The sequence below is a fragment of the Mchenga conophoros genome, linkage group LG7 (genome assembly GCF_057382185.1).
Source record: "Mchenga conophoros isolate Kocher_MC1m ecotype Shallow Benthic linkage group LG7, M_conophoros_male_GT1.1, whole genome shotgun sequence".
NCBI lineage: Eukaryota > Metazoa > Chordata > Actinopteri > Cichliformes > Cichlidae > Mchenga > Mchenga conophoros.
In genome coordinates, this window is record NC_140532.1 from 20145996 (window position 1) to 20166613 (window position 20618).

The following is a 20618-nucleotide window of genomic DNA, read 5'->3' on the forward strand; positions in this document are numbered from 1 at the left end:
AGTCTATGAACTAAATTCGGCTAACGCCAGCTAGCAATATTAGCTTGGTGGCAAGTAGCCTTCAGTAATAGTAACAAACACAGCAATAGTACATCGAAGATACTGAAGTGGAATATAACCCAGGTAGCTGCCACAACTAAAACAAGGTAGATGCAGTAGGCTAACATTAGTTTTTAAAAAAGAACTAACTTCCAGATGTTTCTTTAGGTTAGAGGTGGAATCTTTTCACATTGAGAGCAGCTTAGTTGCTGGCAAACAGAATTCGCATTGCATGGTCAGATTTTGCCCATCCCTTTATTCTTTAAATGTGAAGTGCTGTCGGAATTTCCACGTAAGAAATGCATTCCTGCCCATGCACTGCTGGCTCTGTTGTGCTGGCTCTGGGTCCATTGTGTAACTGACGCTACCAAAATTAACAGGACGCTTACATTAGAGCCTCTTATTGTGTGTTTTGTTTGGGTTTCCAGCAATACATCACACACAAGAAGGCTGAAACAGAGTTAGATTAAGCATGCAAAGCTGAAAATACACATATACACATAAATGTGGGATTTGTGTTTGTTTGTTTTGGGAGTTTTTTGCAGTTCTTCTCATGAGACATTTCTATAACTGACAAATGATGTGGACATTGAGAGAACATTCATGTGTCACTTGCCAGGAACCGTTTTCTGACAGCATTGTGCAGCCTGTATCCTCAGTGGATTTGTCTGGCTGCCCTTCTCCCCAATTTTTAAAGGTCAAAGGTTGATTTTTCATGTCAGTTTTAAACTCCCCCTCAGCTTTTTTATTGTTCACATTGATCCAGGCTTTGGCTCTGAATTTGCCATGAACTTGAGTCAGTGCGTTGTTCTCCTCCGCGTTCTGTGGCAACGCCAGCTCTAAACCACGTTGGCTGCAAAACACTACAGCCTCTGAGAAACTGCCTCTGTGCTTGTTGGAGACAAAGTATTTTTGATCAACTATTTGGACAAAATCATAGTTTACAGCTGAAAAAAAGCACAGAAAAGTAAAATTAGAAAAAAGACATTTACTTGTAGGCAATCTTAAGGATATGTTTTCTGGCAAAATAATTGTTGCCTTTTCTAAAGCTTATCTAAAGATTCTTATTCAGTTAAATTTTATTTTACTAATATACCATGAATTGTCTCAAAAAAGAAACTTGGATTTTGAAGTAAAACCTCTAAATATGAGAATTTTATTAATGTTAATCAATAATATGTTCTTTACAGCTACTGCATTGGCATTGGAAAATTATTTTGTTACTGTTTATCAATATAGTTTTTACAGTGTTGACTTCAGGTTATTATTGTTGCAAACTGGTGGTATTTTAATAAAATAAAATTAAAAACTGACTATGTAGTCTTTTCTTTATCAATTTAAAGAATGCTGTTTATTATACTATTATTGATTACAATAGTGATGTGACCTCTTAGCTTCATTCAGTGACAGCAAATCTTTGCGTTAATCTGAACAAAATAATACAAATAGGCATCAATTTGAGTCCTGACTACAGCTGCTGGTCATCTGCAAGCTACTTTGCAACCCACTACCACACCAGTCCCTTCTGTGGCTGACAACAACATCTTGACTATTGTTACTTATGTCTGGTTTGCTTTAAATTGTAGGTGGGGGTGGTCTTAATACAGTTTTCTCCATTGAAGAGTCCTGTGTATGTAATAGTGATGCCAAACTCCCCAGAACAGAGATATACCATCAAATTTAAAATACAGCAGAAAGAAATAACAGCTGTCTGTTATGCTATAAAATAGCAGTTATGTATTTGAAACAAATGAATATGGATAAGATACTTACCAAGTTTAAACTTGGCAATTCTCTTCATTAGCTTTTCAGTGTCGCTTTGAAAAGAGCCAATAGGATCTGGACAAAACACATTAGAGTTAACAAAGTGTGTATTTATTCATTTGCATATTTAGTTATCTGTCTTTTTCCACGTCTCTCAAAACTGTAAAATAATTATGAAAACATAAGGGACATCTCACAATACAATGCATCTGGTGCTAAACCTGGTTCAGTATATACTAAAAGTTTTGTCTGCATAAAGGTTTTGTCATGGAGTCCCGGGACTCAGTGATTTTGGGTTTGGTGTATTATTATTATTATTATTATTATTATTATTATTATTATTATTATTATCATTTGTGATCTTCTAGCTTTGGGATTATTTGTGTTCTGGTGCTGGGATTCTGGGTTGGTGCTCCCTCTGTTGGTCCCTGGTGTTAGTCTTTCCTCTGTCTCGTCAGGTTAATCAGGTCCAGCTGTGTCTCCCACCTGTGTATGTGTGATTTCCCAGTGTCCCTCTGTGTGTTTTTATGTTGTGTAAACTCATGTACTCATGACTGGTCCGTCTGTGTTCGTCTCCTGGAAAACTGTCTGTGAATCCACTGTGTCCTCTCCCTGCTGTCCCCCTTCGTGTTCAGGATTGCTGTTAAATTACGTTTCTCCCAGTTTATGGTAAATGGCCTGCATTTGTATAGCGCTTTTCTAGTCCCTAAGGACCCCAAAGCGCTTCACACTACATTCAGTCATTCATCCATTCACACACACATTCACACACTGGCACTTCACACTTAGATTACCCTTAGTTCTGTTTTTGTAATGCCGTCTTTGTGTTTGCCTTTTGCAATAAACCTCCCTCACAACTCAGTAAGTGCCTGCATTTTGAGTCCTCTTTGTGGGATGTGTGGGAGCTGCAGCCCTGACAGGTTTACCAGACATACTTTGTATTAGATGGGACCTTGACTTCCCTAATAAGCTAAACCATAGTGAATTGTGATTCAACTCCCAAAACCATTATCCTTTCAGAAACCTAACCAATTAAGTTTAGAGACCAAACCTAGAGAAAAACTGAGAAAGTAAAATTAAAACTAAAACAAAAGAAAGATCAAATATAAGGAGAAAAAATGGTCTCAAAATGGAGTCAAGACAAACACCACCAACCTTCTTTGTTTTTAAGATTTTTGGTTTTCACTAGAAACTTAAAAGAGCATATTTTATGGGAATGTAGTTTTCGTGTGTTGTATATTTATGGTTAAACTGCTATTAGTTGTTCCCTTATTCACAAGTTGTCAACACAGTAGGTAGCCCTGCATGTTTTTGCCTTAGATGCCCTCCCTGACACAACCCCAAAGGGTTTTAAGTTTCACAGGATTGAATTCAGATATGACTTGTTAGGTAAATGTATAAACCACAACACCATAGAGCCACTATTAAAGTGTGTGTCTGTGAAGTTCCCTCTGGGATCAATAAAGTTATTCTTATGTTCTAACCTCGTCCACACATTATAATAGTTCCAGGTAGGCCAGGCAGTCCAGGTTTTCCCCTTGCTCCATTAGGTCCTGGAAATCCACGTGGTCCTAGAGGCCCTCTAGCCCCTAAAGTGAAGATATAAACACATCAAATAAGATGTGAAGTTCATACCAATGTTTCCAGTTTCTGGTTTTCCAGAGAAAAAAACTTTACCCTGTTGTTGTTTATAAATGTCGTCCATATAAGGTGGGGAAAATGATCATGTACACAACACAACAATGTGAAAAAATCCATGTTGGAGTCAAATTGTTAAATGTTGCCAATATTGTACTTAAATTTGTAAGTCTTGATTCAAACTATGTGATCAAACGTTACAAGGATTTTTTTCCCCCTTAATAATAAACCCCTTTATTAAGAAACTGCATTTTGTATTTACTTGTTTTATCTTTGTCTAATATTCAAATTTGTTTGATGATCAGGAACATTTAAGTGTGACAAACATACAAAAAAAATATGAAATCAGGAACGCGGCAAACACTTTTTCAAACCAGTGTAGCTCTTACGCTAAGGAAGTTATGAGGGCTTACTTTTTCCCAAATATATTGTAGATATATTGATCCAGAACGTGGGCCAAATTCAAATCCGAACACATCACCACTTACTGTCACGGTCCTGGCTCGGTGACCCAGTGTTTTGTGTTGTTTATTATTAGAAGTCTGTTTTTTGTAATGTTTTTGAGGCTTCCCATGTTATTATATTTAGCTTCACCCAGTTTAGGTTTTTATAGCATTTTTAGTTCTTCCCTTCATTAGTTGTTTTGCAGTCTTTTGTAGAGCCTCTAATAAAGGCTGGCTTTCAGTTTAAAAGTTCTCTTGCATCTGTGTCTGCGTTTGAGTCCACATTATCTTATCTCCAGTTCGAACACACCTGGGGCACACATGACAACAGAATCTAACTGAAAGAAACCTACATACATAACATACACAACACAAGTGACTATAGCAATAAACTAGGAAACTAACACTGACATGGAGACTGAGACACACAAACTTGACGTAGACAAGGGAAAATTACATGGAGACATGACTGACAGGGTAAACAAGGCAAACTACAGAGACAGGGCACAGAGGGACCAAAGAGACACGGGGACTCAACTGTGGAGAAAGAAGGTGAATAAACATGGAAGCAAGACCGACAACATACACGGGACACTAGGGAAGACACACAGATGCTAGACTAAGAAAACCTGGGCTCAAAAGCGAACAAAGAACTAAGAACTAAACGCATAAATAATTAAAATAGGAAGCACTGGGAAATACTAGACACAAAAGACTAAACAATGTAGAACTATAAAGAAATCACATAAACCTCAAAACAACATTCAACAGTCCAAAATCAAAAAAGCACTGGGTCAAATACCCAGAACCATGTGAGGCACAAATATGTTAGACCATGAAGTAATTTCCAGGAAATTCTGTTTGTTTTTTAATTGAAGTATTTGTTGAACTACTGCTTACCGCAACTTACTGCATTTGGAATTTAAAAAAAAAACAAAAAAAAAACCAGATCATTGCTTGAAAATGTATTGTGCAGTTTATTTAGGTTTTTTGGTGGAAAAGAATCATACTGATAATGTAAAATTTTTAAAAACCTATAAAAAGTCCTGTACAATACACTTGGCATTATGGGGTTAAAAATAACCCTCCCTGAGAGTGTATTTGGGGGGATGTTTATCACACTCACCAGGTTCTCCTTTCAAGCCTTTCTGTCCTTGTTTTCCAGGTTCTCCATATGCCCCGGGTTCTCCAGGTGACCCAGGTGGGCCTTTAGGACCAGGAGGACCAAAAAGCTGACTGTAGCCCACAGGAACCATGAGGCAGAAGGTTATGACAAAAACAAATGGCTTCATCTTCTTTATGCAACTCTGAAATGTGACATATTGGAAATTATTTTCTAATGAAAATCTTCTTCAATTTTTATGATAATTTAAATAAATGAAATCAAAGAAAAATAACAGTTTGTTTGGTTGCAGGTTGTCAGCTGAATAGAAAAAACTGTACTTTTTAGAGACAAATACTCACAGTTTAAATGACGAATGATATGGATGTGATCCTTCTTTGCAGCTTCCAAACAGAAGTGGCAAAGAAAAAAGTCAAAGTCAGATATATAAGACATCCAGCCCAGCTATAATGAGAGACAGGTGAAAAAAAACAGAGTCTGCCTCTGGTGTCATAATCGAGAGTTCACTTACAACCGATGCCTTTTAAAAGCTTTTCCTTCCACTCACAAAAGGCAAACCACTGTGATCAGTCAAACATGAATAATCAAAAGGCCTGCATTCCTAGATCTGAAATATAGCAGGGTTTAGATTAAAGATAAATAGAATCTGATCAGTAATGTTGGTTCGGTATTGGTGAAAGATTTTCTTATTTACAGTTTATGTTAGTGTTCTGATCATAATTCCAATTGACATTTAGTAAATATGATCAAGCAGTAATTTCACAGTTATTAGAAAGGATAGCCAGATGCAGATGATGTAATTTTTTTTAACTGAATTTTTATAAATGTAAATTGCAAAGTTATTCAGTTATGTTAGTGTCAAATTGTATTAAAATGAAAATAAAATAGAAACTCACCATTATACGTAAGTAGTTATCGTCTAGTTGTGCTGCTTCATGTACAGCTTTAAAACAATTTCAGAACCCAAAGTCAAAAATATCTGACACTCTTTGGAGAGGAAATAAAAACCAGGTGAGTATTTTGTGTGTATTCTGTGTTGGACACAGAAAAGAGGGGGAGCATGAGGCCCAAAGCCTGCCTCTTTTTAGCTAAAACACTCTGAGAAAGACAAATATGTGTATCATAAAACAAATTGTAGTTCAAACTTTACTATTTTATTATATTAAACCACAAAGAACACAGACTTATCTTTGATGAAACATGTATTTTACATAACTGTATAGGTTCAGGTCATGGTAATCTGAGGAGCTTGGAAAGAAAAACCATACGACTGTTTTAAATTTCTTGAAGACATTTTGTCTCTCATCCAAGAAGCTTCATTAAGTCTGAGACCAAATGGTGGAGACTCCCAGGATTTTAAGCGCTAGTGGGAGTTTTCCTTCAAGAAGGTTGTTGAGCCATTATTGATCATGTTCCTCATCACATGTGCCAAGGTTTGAAAAAGAGTGTGGGTCATTATTACCAGAGTTTTCAGTTGAAACCACTGTGAAACCTTGCCTCACCCTATCATGTGACTTACTGAGATCAACTGACACAAGATGTGAGTGGGCATTAAGGCACCTGAGAAGGGATCTCAAAACTGGATTATAGATGATAGACAGTTGGTGTCTGTGACACAAAGGACCCGGAAGTACACACTGTTAACAGGCTGGTTACATTTTATTTGCAACTTTTTAAATAATTCTGATCAGCTTTCAGCTGACATGTTCATGGTGCAGCCTTTTTCTCTCCTGTCGCAGCTGGTAACTGAAATAGCACGACTGATCACACCAACCAGTCCCAGCTGGTCTGCCACCCTTCTGGCACTGCTCACCGGACACACTGCCCTACCAGTCCTTTGCAGCAGAGCTGCAGACCACACCCCTGCCACATACCTCCAGCACCCAACTAAGGCCAGAGAGCCATCCGGGCGACCCTACCACCCACGAGAGGGAGAGGAAATCAGCCATGACCACCTTGAAATGAAAAGACTGGAGAGCGAGATACCACTGGGTGATTAAGTAGATCCCAGTGGGGATTCAAGATGGTGTCTGTGTGTGTGGCTTGCCATCAGCTGTTACCTGTTTTGATTCTACTAACCCTGCTTATATCTGTTTTTCTCAACAATGTCTTTACTCTTTTGGTGTATGATTTCCAATCGCTATTAACCATCCGAGCCACTGTTGATGGGCAGTATCATATGGCCCCAGGAGGTGAGGATTACCGAGTCCCACCTGTGGTAGAAACCGTACCACTGTTTCTCTGCCGTTATCCACCTAGCCTTCCCCTCAGGAAGAAATCCTACAGAAGGCGAGGGAAACGGGGTGGAATACTGGTAAAACTCAGAAACTGTGTCGCTACTTACACGGCAGCCTCGGACATCAAGTTGTTCATCTCCTGGAATCGGCACCCGTTCCCGATTCCAGGGAGCATTCCAGAGAAGATATCCAGCATTCCAGGGAAAATATCCAGCTTCCACGGTATCCTTCCCCACGTCTTCGCAGGGGTGAAGTGGATTACCAGAATCTTCGCCCTCTGGATCGATCATTCGAGCCCACGGTGAATACTACATTAGCTAAACTGGCCCTGGTTAACGCCAGGTCGTTGGCTAAAAAGTCATCCTGAATGACTTTTTCACCGCTCGCAATTTGGACTTTCTCCTGGTGACTGAAACGTGGCTCACCTTGGGTGACTTTAGCTGTGGTGGTGGGGAAGTGGTGGTGGGGGGAGATAGGCCTCTAAACCTTGGAGGGCCTGAGGTGTCCCCAGAGAGGTGGCGTCTGATACCCAACCTGACATATAGACACAGACATACAGGCGCACACAGATACAAACATCCATTCCCACCCTCATGCTCTCATATGCACTTGCTCCACACTCAACCAACATGGAGACAGACATAAAGAGACGCTGTACACACAATCACACTCCCCAAGCGTACTCTACGAACCAGGTCTAGGTACCCTTGCCCCTGGAGGGGGGAACTGCACCCAGACCCAGGTGGTGTTACCCTTTTCCCTGCGGTGGGGAGAGGCAGACCGCCCCGACTCCGCAGCAGCAGGGAGGCCCCACACCCCAGACCGCAGCCGGACGGTCATCTCCTCCTCCTAGCCCCCCTGCTCCAGCGGGCCGCAGAGAACGGGGGTGAGAGAAGACTCCAAACCTCCCTCCACCCGCTCATTGTAGTGTTGATGCATGTGTGTTCTAAGGTGCATTTAAAACCCAGGAGGGCATGGAGCTACCTGCCAAGGAGCAGCAGGTAAGCGCATAGTCCCTCCTGCTAGCCCTCAATGTCTACGTGTATTTAAAATTGAGAGGTGGGCAACGACGCCAGGGGTGAGGTGTACACCCTAATGGTAATTTGGATTCCGTGTGTCGTGCCCTCCCCCAAGATCCTATATGTATGTGTAATGAGAGTGTGAGCAATGTGAATGTCTAAGTTGTGGGATAAAATTGAGGCAGAGGCAGCCAGAAGGGGACAGAGGCGGGGGGGGGGGGGGGGGGGGTAGCCTCCTCTGCACCCTGGTGACATACCCCTACTCCAAGGCCCTGCATGTGTGGGTGGTTGTGGTGGAGCGGGAAGAGGAAGAGGGAGGCAGCTGGAGATGGGGAGGGAAGGAAGGGAGGGGCAAGTGACCCCTCCCTGGGGCCAGCTCCCCCGCTGACCCCAGTAGGCACCCCCATACTCCGCGACCCGCCAGGGAAAGGGGGCCCAGGCCCATCCAGACCGGGGCCCAGTGCAGCAGCGCCTCCCAGCCCCACAGAGCCCGGGACAGTCCACCCAACCCCACCAAAGAGAAAACTGCACCCACCCCACCATCCACTTATCTTCCAGACTACATAAGACAATAGATGCCCAGGCTGAGATCTTCCTCCTCCTCTCCTGTATCTCCCCCTCCTGCAGAGAGAGTTCCTGAAGAGCGGAAAGCTCCTGCAAGATGTGACAATCTCCCCCACCAGTTGAAGAGCCCCCCAGGTGGCTCGACGCACCGTCGCCCTGCGCCAGGGCTGAGCCCCCATGCACCCACCCGCCCACAACCCCGGCAACACACCAACCAGGACCCAAGCCCCTGAGGCCCGGCCAAGGCCCCAGCCCAGAGACGGAGCGCCCCCAGAACCTCACGCCCATCCCGGACCCACCCAGGGGCAGCCAGGCTACCAGGTCAGTAACCCACGTCCGTCAGCACAGACCCTCCCCTAGCCCCGCTGCACGCAGCCACGAGGAAACAGTCACCCGAGAGCCAACAGAGCCCCTAACCGGACATGACCGCTACCCCGGATTGAGCCCCCCAAGGAAGATGCCTCTGGGGAACCCACCGACGCCCTAGGCCTGTCCCTACCCCCACACCAATCACAACAGTGAAGGCGGGACCAAACTATGACCCCCCACCCCCACTAGGTGATGGAGCTGATCAATGAAGCCCAGAGCAATTGATCTGGTGTGGTGACAGAGGCTGTATCAAGACTAATGTAATCTAATAGATAATTTCTATATTGGTTAGAATTAAGATTATTTTTATTTTTCCAGTTCATGAGGACTGTTTTCTTGGCTATGCATAGGGCAGTGAAAACCATATGGACTATATTCTTTTCTGAAGTGACATTATCTAAGCTGCCCAACAAACACACTAAGGGGGAAGTTGGAATGTTACATTTCAGACACTTTGATAAGTCTTCACACATCTCGCGCCAAAACTTCTGAACTGGTGGACAGAACCAAAGAGCGTGGATATAATTGTCTGGTGAATTGGTTTGGCAGTGTGAGCAGTTGTTGGTAGACGTAAAGCCCATCTTGAACATCCGATGACCTGTATAGTGCACTCTATGTAATAAAGCATTCATGTCGTTGGATGTTTGAGCTGATAAATGGTAGGTCTGAGATCTCTAGATTATTGCAAAGTGCTTGTTCTACATCTAGCCAAGGTTCATCTAAGAGGGTATGTTTTAGCCATCCTGAGATAAACTGAAGCCTGTTGGCTAAGAAGTAGTGCTGAAAGTTAGGCAGTTCTAGTCCTCCTTTATCCTTGGTCTTTTGTAGTGTTTTTAAGCTTATACGTGGGGGTTTATTTTTCCAAAGGAATTTGGACATACATGAATCTAGAGATCTGAACCAATCTTGTGGCGGTTTAGTTGGGATCATTGAGAATAAATAATTTATTTTTGGTAAGACCATCATTTTTATAGCGGCAACCCTTCCCATGAGTGATATGGGTAGACATTTCCACCTAGCCAGATCATCTTCTACCTTCTTTAAAAGTGGGATATGGTTTAATTTAGTTAGATCTGCAAGCTTGGGAGAAACATTAATACCTAAATATTTTATATTTCCCGATTGCAGTGGTGTAGAAGAGGAATTATGGAGGGAGCAATTAATCGGTAGGACTGTAGATTTGGACCAGTTAATTGAGTAATCTGATATTCTTGCAAAAGAGTTTATCAATTCAATCACCCCAGAGATATTGGTTTGTGAATTTTGGAGAAAGATTAACACATCATCCGCATAAAGGCTGATTTTATGTTCCACGTTCTTGCATTTTATGCCCTTAATTACTGAATTCTGTCTAATTGCTGCTGCTAGTGGTTCAATAAAAATTGCAAACAGTGAAGGGGAGAGTGGGCATCCCTGCCTGGTGCCCCTCAAGAGACAGAAGCTGGAGGATGTCTGGTCATTTGTTCTGACACAAGCTGTTGGGGAATTATATAATATTTTCATTACTTGCATTACTTGCAAATAGGCCCACCCATTTAACTATTGACAGCCTACTCTCGCTTTTTAACCCAACTTGTTTGGAAGTACTTGATTCTATTGCTCCTTTCACCACTAGGTATCTAAAACCCAAAACTCAACCATAGTTGAATAATGATACAAGAAAACATAGACAAGTCTGCAGGAAAACAGAACGAACGTGGAAAAAACACTGATTACAGGTATCATTTGAGACTCAGAGAATCCTTGTCAAATTACCAGAAAGCCGTTAAAGCAGCAAAAACAATGTATTTTTCTAAGATTGTGTCCAATAATTATCATCAACCTCATATTTTATTTGGCAGCGAAAATCTTCTGAAATTCTTCGTTAACAAAATTGTAGATATCAGGTCTCACATTATTCTTCCTACTTTTGACCCATATATTCACTCTCCAACTTTTGCCTCTTTTGATTATTTTCAGCCAGTGTCCTTTTCATTACTTAATGAAATAGTTAATAACTTGAAACCCTCAAAATGTTCCTTGGATATCATTCCACCTAGATTGCTAAAAGATGTGTTTGACACGGTTGGTATGTGTTTGCATTCCATTGTAAACAGCAGTCTTCAGTCTGGGTCTGTTCCCCCTGACTTTAAACATGCAGTGGTGGAACCTATCCTTAAAAAGCAGAACCTGGACCCAACTTTTCTATCAAATTATAGACCAATCTCCAAATTGCCTTTTCCGTCAAAAGTTCTGGAGAAAGTTGTCCTCCTCCAGCTCCAGACCTTTTTAGATTATCACGGCATTGGTGAAGTATTCCAGTCTGGTTTTAAAACGCATCATAGCACTGAAACTGCTCTTTTAAAAGTTTCTAATGACCTTTGAACTTTTACAGACTTGGGGGATTCTGCCATTTTAATATTACTAGATCTCAGTGCTGCTTTTGATACGGTGGATCATAGGATTCTTATCTCTCGACTGGAACAATATGCTGGTATTAAAGGGACTACATTGCAATGGTTTAAATCTTACCTATCTAATTGATCCTTCTCTGACACATTATCCCCAAGGACCTCGCACTTTTGTGGGGTCCCTCAGAGATCTATTCTTGGCCCGGTTCTCTTCTCAATTTGCATGCTTCCTTTGGGCGCTATTTCTGAAAAATATGGTATCTCGTTTCACTGTTATGCAGATGATTTACAGATCTACCTCCCACTGAAACGCAAATCTGCTAACCCTCTGAAGACACTGTTCGATTGTCTGGAAGACGTTAAGGCATGGATAGCTTTAAATTTTCTCAATCTAAATGAACAGAAAACTGAGATCATTGTCTTCAGCCCTAGTGACCATTACAACCTTCGCCCCTTAGAAAATTATAAAAAAAACTGTTTGCAAGGAATTTAGGTGTGATTTTTGATAGTAATTTGACATTCGATAAACAGATAAATAATGTGATCAAGACCAGCTTCTTTCACCTCCGCTTACTTGCAAAGGTGAAGCCTTCAGAGACTTTGAGAAAGCATGTCTTTATTTCATCTCGCCTCAACTTCTGCAACAGCCTCTACTCTGGTTTTACTTCATCATCTATTGGCCAAATACAGCTGGTTCAAAATGCTGCGGCAAGGCTTCTGACTGGCAAGCGGAAGTGAGAGCACATATCCCCTATACTTGCCTCGCTACACTGGCTGCCAGTAAATTTTCGAATTGATTTTAAGATCTTGACACTTGTTTTTAAAACATTGCATGGACTAACTCCTATATGCTTCAAGGCCACCACCATCGTCCCCGTGCCCAAGAAGTCTTCTGTGTCCTGTCTCAATGACTACCGCCCTATTGCACTTACACCCACCATCATGAAGTGCTTCGAACGGCTCGTCATGAGACGCATCAAGACCCTGCTGCCCCCCTCACTGGACCCAATGCAATTTGCATACCGCCATAACCGCTCAACGGACGACGCCATCTCCACTGCACTCCATCTTGCCCTGACACACTTGGACAAGAAGGACTCACACGTCCCAATGCTGTACATAGATTTCAGCTCAGCATTTAACACGATCATCCCCCAACAACTGATCGGAAAGCTGAGCCTGTTAGGCCTGAACACCTCCCTCTGCAACTGGATCCTGGACTTTCTGACCGGAAGGCCTCAGTCAGTACGGATCGGGAACTGCACCTCCAGCACCACCACACTGAGCACTGGGGCCCCACAAGGCTGTGTGCTCAGTCCTCTGCTGTTCACACTGCTGACTCATGACTGTGTAGCAACACACAGTTCAAATCACATCATTAAATTCGCTGATGACACGACCGTGGTGGGTCTCATTAGCAAGAACGACGAGTCAGCGTACAGAGAGGAAGTGCAGAGACTAACGGACTGGTGTAAGGACAACAACCTGTCTCTGAATGTTGACAAGACAAAAGAGATGGTTGTTGACTTTAGGAGGACACGAGGCGACCACTCACCGCTGAGCATCAACGGCTCCTCTGTGGAGATCGTTGACAGCACCAAATTCCTGGGTGTACACCTGGAGAAGGACCTCGGCTGGTCCCTCAACACCAGCTCCCTGCACAAGAAAGCCCAACAGCTTCTCTTCTTTCTGAGAAGACTGAGAAAGGCCCGGCTTCCACCACCGATCCTGACCACCTTCTATAGAGGAACTATTGAGAGCATCCTGAGCGGCTGCATCACTGTCTGGTTTGGGAGCTGTGCCATATCAGACCGCAAGACCCTACAGCGGATAGTGGGAACAGCAGAGAAGATCATCGGGGTCTCTCTACCCTCTATTGAGGACATCTACACCACACGCTGCATTCGCAAAGCCACCAGCATTGTGGCTGATCGGACACACCCCTCTCACACACTCTTTACACTCCTGCCATCTGGAAAAAGGTACCGAAGCATTCGGGCACGCACATCCAGACTGTGCAACAGCTTTTTTCCACAAGCCATCCGTCTCCTCAGCAAAAAGGGACTGACTGATAAACACGCACACACACACATACACTAACATTATCACTCAGCTTAACTCAAATACCTCAAAACATTGAGACTGGACTGACTAACCAACACAAAGCGCAAACACACTGACCTACACCACCAAACCATCGCACACACCAACCTGTAAATGCTCTTTTGCACAATATTATTACTAGATATATTATATATTATTATTTTTTTTGCACTAACTTGTCTTGTAGCACCTTGGTTCCTGGAGGAACGTTGTTTCGCCTCACTGTGTATTTTTAAACTGTATATGGTTGAAGTGACAATAAAGTTGAACTTGGACTTGGAACTTGGACTTGGATATCTTTCTGATCTTTTAAATTGGTGTACTCCGGCGAGATCGTTGAGGTCTGCAGACCAAATGCTTTCAGTTGTCCCTAGGTCTAGATTAAAACACAGAAGAGATCGGGCTTTTGCTGTGACTGCTCTGAAACTGTGGAATAAACTGCCTTTACATATCAGGACCTCTCCAACACTGGATACTTTTAAAATTTAAGTTTAAAGTTTAAAGACCCATTTTTACTCTTTGGCTTTTAATTCTGTATGAGTCTGTCATTATTTTATTCGTATTATTTTCTTATCTTTCATTTTACTTTCCTTTTAAATTGTATCTGATTATTTTATTGTAAAGTACTTTGGTCAACAGTTGTTGTTTTTAAAAGTGCTATATAAATAAAATCGATTGATTGATTGATCTGAGCATTCACATCCTTCATGCAATGGAGCCATTGCAGTGGGGTATGGTCTGAACAGAGGCCTGCATACTATGCCAGCTACTTGGTTGTGGCATTATCTGTATGCGTGGCCTTCTAGCATGTAATGGACAGTGTTGGTCAATTTACTTGAAAAAAGTAATCAGTAACTAATGACTGATTACTTCCCCAAAAAAGTAATCCCGTTACTTTACTGATTACTTATTTTCAAAAGTAATTAATTACTTAGTTACTTAGTTACTTTTTAAAAACACGATTTACAACCTGAAGAGGTGATAAAGCGATAGATTTTTCAGCCCAATTCTACTTTTTCTGCATAATCCATCATACAAAATGTAATCAAATGGAAAAGTCTCTTTTTTAACTTGTTTTATCAGTTTTAATCTTTTAACTTTATCCATCAAGCAAAAATTTAATTATATGCAACATTCTCTGACTTGAATAAATTAGTTTAACATTTAAACCTATTTTCTACACATTCCAGCACATAAAATAAAATATTTTTTGTGTTTACACTCACTCTTTCAAATAGATGCAAGTAAAACACAGCAGAAAATAAATAAAGTCAAAGACTCAGCGGTCCTGTTGCTCTATTTTCACCTGTAAAGCAGGACTGCGGTAGGCGGAGGTTTACCCTGGTGCAGGTGTGCCGCGGTCAGTTGAAGTTTCCCATTACGTCATTGCGCACTCGGTGCTTGCTTGGAAGTTTAGGGGTTTTTTTTCGCTGTAAAAAGAAGTTTTCTTCCCACGCATGGTGGACGCTAATGTTTTTGTCACTTTTTATGGAATCAAACTCAAAGTAAGGTCAGTACTTCCACGCTTTAAACGCTACACGCTCATACTCTCTCCCACAATCGATATGTGATCCATTGTTGATCTGCACACAGGTGTTGTCACTAACGGCGCACCCGCTTACGTCACTGTCGTGAGACATTCTCGCAAAAAATCACGGTTTTAGTAACGCAGTAACGCAGCGTTCCTACGGGAAAGTAACGGTAATCTAATTACCGTTTTTGCAATAGAAATCCCTTACTTTACTCGTTACTTGAAAAAAGTATTCAGATTACAGTAACGCGTTACTGCCCATCTCTGGTAATGGATTGTCTCAGGGGCATCGTTACACCGCCTGCACCTGGGGTCTTGCCAGATGTGATAGACCCCAGCTTTTATTGATCTTGTGCTTAGAGCTTGTTCCTTTGCTGGCATGACTAGGTCCTCTGTGCTGTCTCGGTACATTTTATACATATCCCTGTACATTCTATATATATCTCAGTACATTTTTTATCTGTTCGAATTTCAGTTGCTTATGTATATGGGACTACTTTTGTTTAGATCTACCTTGCTATAAGAGCTGTGTAACACCCAAATTTCTAATCCGTGGGATAATGAAGGTTTTTTCTATTCTGTCTTTCAGTCCAGCTTTCTTCAGCCATTGGTAGGATTGCTCGATATCAATCACTTCTTCTATCTCCTGGTGGGACACATCGTGCAGCATTCTGTCCTTCCATTGTAGTTTCTCTTCTTGCTCCTCTTCTTTCTTGGGTTTCTGCTGCCCGAGGTGCTCACTAAGCACATGATCATTGTTAGAGTTTGTATTGTTGATTGTCATTTATGCCTAGAAATATTTACTTATATATGCTTAGAGTTTTGTAATTAGTTGTAGACTGGTAGAGGTTTTGATCCTTGATAGTCTGCAAACTTTGTGTGTATTAGACAGCACTCTGGGAGCATGAGAGGTCGTACCGTGTCTTATTGTTTTATGGTAGGATTAATGTAGTTGCGTCTGTTCTAGTCTAAGTGCTCCTTGTTTAGATGAACTGCAGGACTTCCTCACCGTGTTATCTAGGGTGAGGGGGAGGCTACCCTCTTCCTGACCAAGGATGTTTGACCCTTTGATCAGCAGTACACACACACACACACACACACACACACACACACACACACACACACACACACACAGGCAAGGTACTCTTTGTGTGTATGTAGACGTCATATGTTAATGAACCTATGCATATTCATGTAACCTCAATAAAAGAACAGTGGTACGGGAGAGCGGGCGAGAGCAACTGGGGTCAAGCGAAGGAACGGCGTTTGTCCGGTTCTCTCCCGTGCACGAGAAACATGAAGAACATTGCCTACTTGTGTCTTGCTTTGCTGTGTAATTATATTGTCTTCAACGTTCCAGCGGATGGGTTCAAGCTACAAACCTATCAATCATCTCTGGTTGCATTTGCAGCTTTCCTAATGGCTCTTCCATGGTTCCTGTTCGCCTGTGGGATTCCAAGGTACTCATAGCGATCCTCAGTGTCTAGTGTTGCTTTTGGGTACTGCAATCGTCTCATTTCTGACTCCCTTTCTTGTATTTGTTACCATTCAGCTATACTTTTCCAGTCTGAATGACATTCCGATGTCATTACTGTAGATCCTGGTGTTATGGATCAGTGATTATGTCATCCCTTTAAAGGAGGTGAATAATACTTGCTCCCTTCAGTCTTGTTAATGATCTGGCTGCAGGGTTCAGGCCTATGAAGAGCGGCAGTGAGGACAGAGCATCTCATTGGTAAATCCCACAGTTTATGGTGATTTGAGCAGCTGGCTTGACATTTGCCTCTAGTGTTGTTTTCACGTCCCCATTGAATTCATTTTGGGTCATGTGGATCTTGTACAGTTCTAACCATTCCAGGATGCATGTATAAAGTACTGTGTCATAGACTTTCTTGTATTCGCTTTCATGTCATGCTGAGGCAGGTCATTTGTTGGTTGTTCCATGGGACTGGTCCTTTCTGGGGACATTTCGACTTTTGGTGAGCCATTCTGGATGCATCTCATCTATTAGCTAGTTCATTTGTGCTGTCATGTGCTGAGAAATCATTGTTGGGAAATCACGGACATCCTAAACACATCACTGAGCTCAGCTGTGGTACCTGCATGCCTCAAAACCACAAAAATCATCCCAGTGCCAAAGAAGTCCACTGTATCCTGCCTCAATGACTACCGGCCGGTGGCACTTACGCCCATCATCAGTGCTTTGAGAGGCAGGTATTGAGGCACATGAAAACTCAGCTTCCACTGAATCTGGACCCACTACAGTTTGCTTATCGCCAACATAACATAACATCATCCACAGATGATGCCATCTCATCTGCTCTTCACCTTTCTTTCTCCCATCTCGACAAAAAGTTGTTTATTATTAAGTTGTTTATTGACTTCAGCTCAGCATTCAACACAGTCATTCCCCAGGAGCTGGTAAAGAAGTTGGACTCACTAGGAATAAACACCTCCCTCTGCAATTGAATCTTGGACTTCCTAACTGACAGGCTCCAGTCTGTCTTCATAGGAAATAAAACCTCCAAAGTCATCAGACTGAGCACAGGATCGCCGCAGGGGTGTGTGCTTAGCCCACTTCTATTCACCCTGCTAACACATGACTGTACTGCACAGTACAGCTCAAACCACATCATCAAGTTTGCAGATGACACAACAGTGGTGGGTCTTAGCACCAACAACGATGAGTTTGAATACAGAGAGGAGGTACAACACCCGGTAGACTGGTGTCAGAATAACAACCTGTCTCTAAATGTTCAGAAGACTAAAGAGATGGTTGTTAACTTCAGGAAGAGCTCAATGACCCACACCCCACTGCACAACAACGGATCTGCTGTTGAGATGGTCAACAGTGTGAAGTTCCTGGGTGTGCACACATCAGATGATCTTTTCTGGAACCTTAACACCACCACCATCATGAAGAAAGCTCAACAACGTCTTCACTTTCTTAGGAAATTGAAGAAGGCCAGTCTCCCTTCTCCTACCCTCACATAATTTTACCGGGGAACCAATGAGACCGTCCTCTGCTGCTACATTGCTATCTGGTATGGGAACTGCACCCTCGCTGAAAAGAAGTCTCTGCAGTGGATAGTGAGGACAGCACAGACGATCATTGGAAGCCCTCTCACATCCATCTCCCAACTCTATGACAGACACATCATTCGACGTGCAAACAGCATAGTGAAGGACAATTTCGTCCCCTCACATGCACTGTTCTCCCTCCTTCCATCTGGCAGACAGTTTCGCAGCATTAAAACCATAACAACCAGACACTGCAAGAGCTTCTTCCCCCAAGCAGTCAGAGCCCTCAACTCACTACCACAAAAAGGACTGATGTAAACATACACCTCTACAAACACCTTACAATAATCATCAAAAGACTCAAAAACAACAAAAACTACCACAAATCCACTACAAACTGGACCTGGGAACAATATGCTTATTTGTACACTCAGTCACATAGTTCTGAACACACACCTAAATTATATTGTATTTGCACATTTTGTATTTTGCACGTCTTTGTCATGTCTCGTCAATAATATCCTGACAATAACTTGAAACTGGTATTCAATACCTACTGCACATTCCACTTTGTATTGTCCCTGTCCTGTCTTTGTTTATCGTACAGTTAATATTGTATAGTTACCATTATAGTATTGTATAGAATTATATAGTTAGTAATTAGTAACTTTTCCCCCTTAATTTTTACTAAAACTTAGCGTGTTATTTATTTTTAATTAGTAGTTTTATATCTCTTGGAGATATATCCTTTATATATTTATAAATGCACCATGGGGGGCTTAGGGTGAAACAGCATGCACTGTATACTGTGTATACTACTGTATTGACAATAAAGCTCTTGAATCTTGATTCTTGAATCTTGAAAATTGTAGTTTAACTGAAAAACAGAAGCATAGAGAGAAGAAATCTGAACGAACTACTTTTATTTATTTTGTTAAAAACAGCAGTAAAAAAGGTTTTGTCTAGCTATCACACATGATGTATCCTTTCATTTTACTTTATTGTTCAAATTACAATGTTAAATAAATGTCTGAAAAATAATTTACATTTAAAAACCAAACAAGCCAGAGTTGGAACATGTTTCAAAACAGATAAAAATGTTCCCCCTACTTTAAAATTCATGTCTAGTTGCTCTTGATGACAGTTAGTCAGCTCTATCTTAGATATGCTTTCTTTTAAGGATGTAATGGTTTGATGGTCCTGGTCCATGGAACCAATGAGATCTGGATCAAACAGACACACACATATATACAGATAGATAGAGAGATACACACACACTTATTAACACATGAGCTCGTGGCATAGACCTGACATGCATAAGGTTTTGCAGTTTTAGGAAGGTCACCTAACAATCCTTTTTGAGGTTGTTGTTGTTGTTTTGGATTTTTTAGTTTTTTGCTTAGCATATACAAAATCAACCATTAATTTAATTAATACAAAATGATTTAATTGTGTAAAAATAAAAAATGCAACTTAAAAACTAATGAATCTGATAAAAACTGATTACCACCTGCTCAGCAGTCTGCACGTTTTCCAGATGGTCCAGTCATTCCATGTGGTCCAATTATTCCAGCTAAACCAGGTGGTTCATCAAGTCCAGTATCTCCTTTAAAGCATGTATAGAAGTATCAGCTGTGATCGTATATGTTCAAATATTCACTTGCAGTCTGAAGAGTAAAATTCTCTCACCACATTAGGAAACTGGTTATATGGAGCTCAAAATCACTCAAACTGGAATTTTAGCCTTATGTCAGCACCACAAAAAGACCACAATAATTACATTTAACCATATATCTAAAAGTAATTTGTATAAATATAATGAACCTATAAATGCAGAGCTTAAAGATAAACAAGAAGGTGTTAAAGGTATTCAAAGTTATTCAGAGATGTTAATTTGTTAAATGGTATTAACACTGCCCTGCGACAGACTGGCGACCTGTCCAGGGTGTACCCTGCCTCTCGCCCTATGACAGCTGGGATAGGCTCCAGCACCCCCGCGACCCTGAAAAGGATAAGCGGAAGCGAATGGATGGATCAATGGATGGTATTAACACTAAAATATAATAGAAACTCACCAATATACAAGCAATTATCCACTAGGCTGCTTCATGCGCTGCTTTCAAACAAATACAGCTCAAAGTACTCAAAGTAAAAAAATATATATAGCACATATTAAAAACAACGAAGTTGACCAAAGTGCTTCACAGTCAGACAGAGTAAAAGCATGAGACAATTAAAACAAAACAATTAAGAAAAAACAGGGCAAGAAACAATAGGTGACAACACAACAAGCCAGATAACAGCCAACTAGTTTGAATTAAAAGCCAAAGTAAAAAAATAAGTTTTAGGGCACAATTTAAAAGACGACACAGAGGTA

At 41.5% G+C, this 20618-nt stretch overlaps 1 protein-coding gene across 1 annotated transcript; it reads right to left on the bottom strand.

Moving 5' to 3' along the window:
* Positions 1-495: 495 nt before the first annotated feature.
* LOC146570040 (mannose-binding protein C-like) lies at positions 496-7326 on the bottom strand. Its single transcript, XM_085282812.1, has 6 exons — positions 5519-7326; positions 5349-5390; positions 5011-5191; positions 3288-3392; positions 1813-1878; positions 496-986 (listed from the first exon to the last, which is right to left on the bottom strand). The coding sequence occupies exons 3-6, from the start codon at positions 5174-5176 to the stop codon at positions 604-606; spliced, it is 720 nt and encodes a 239-aa protein (XP_085138938.1). The 5' UTR covers positions 5177-5191; positions 5349-5390; positions 5519-7326; the 3' UTR covers positions 496-603.
* Positions 7327-20618: the final 13292 nt, after the last annotated feature.

Excerpts from the sequence above, each read along its gene's own strand:
- LOC146570040 (XM_085282812.1), bottom strand. The coding sequence starts at position 5,176 with ATGAAGCCATTTGTTTTTGTCATAACCTTCTGCCTCATGGTTCCTGTG. Across the intron at positions 1,879-3,287 it reads TATTATAATGTGTGGACGAG|ATCCTATTGGCTCTTTTCAA; the intron begins GTTAGAACATAA and ends TGTTTTGTCCAG. Across the intron at positions 987-1,812 it reads AATTGCCAAGTTTAAACTTG|CTGTAAACTATGATTTTGTC; the intron begins GTAAGTATCTTA and ends GCTTTTTTTCAG.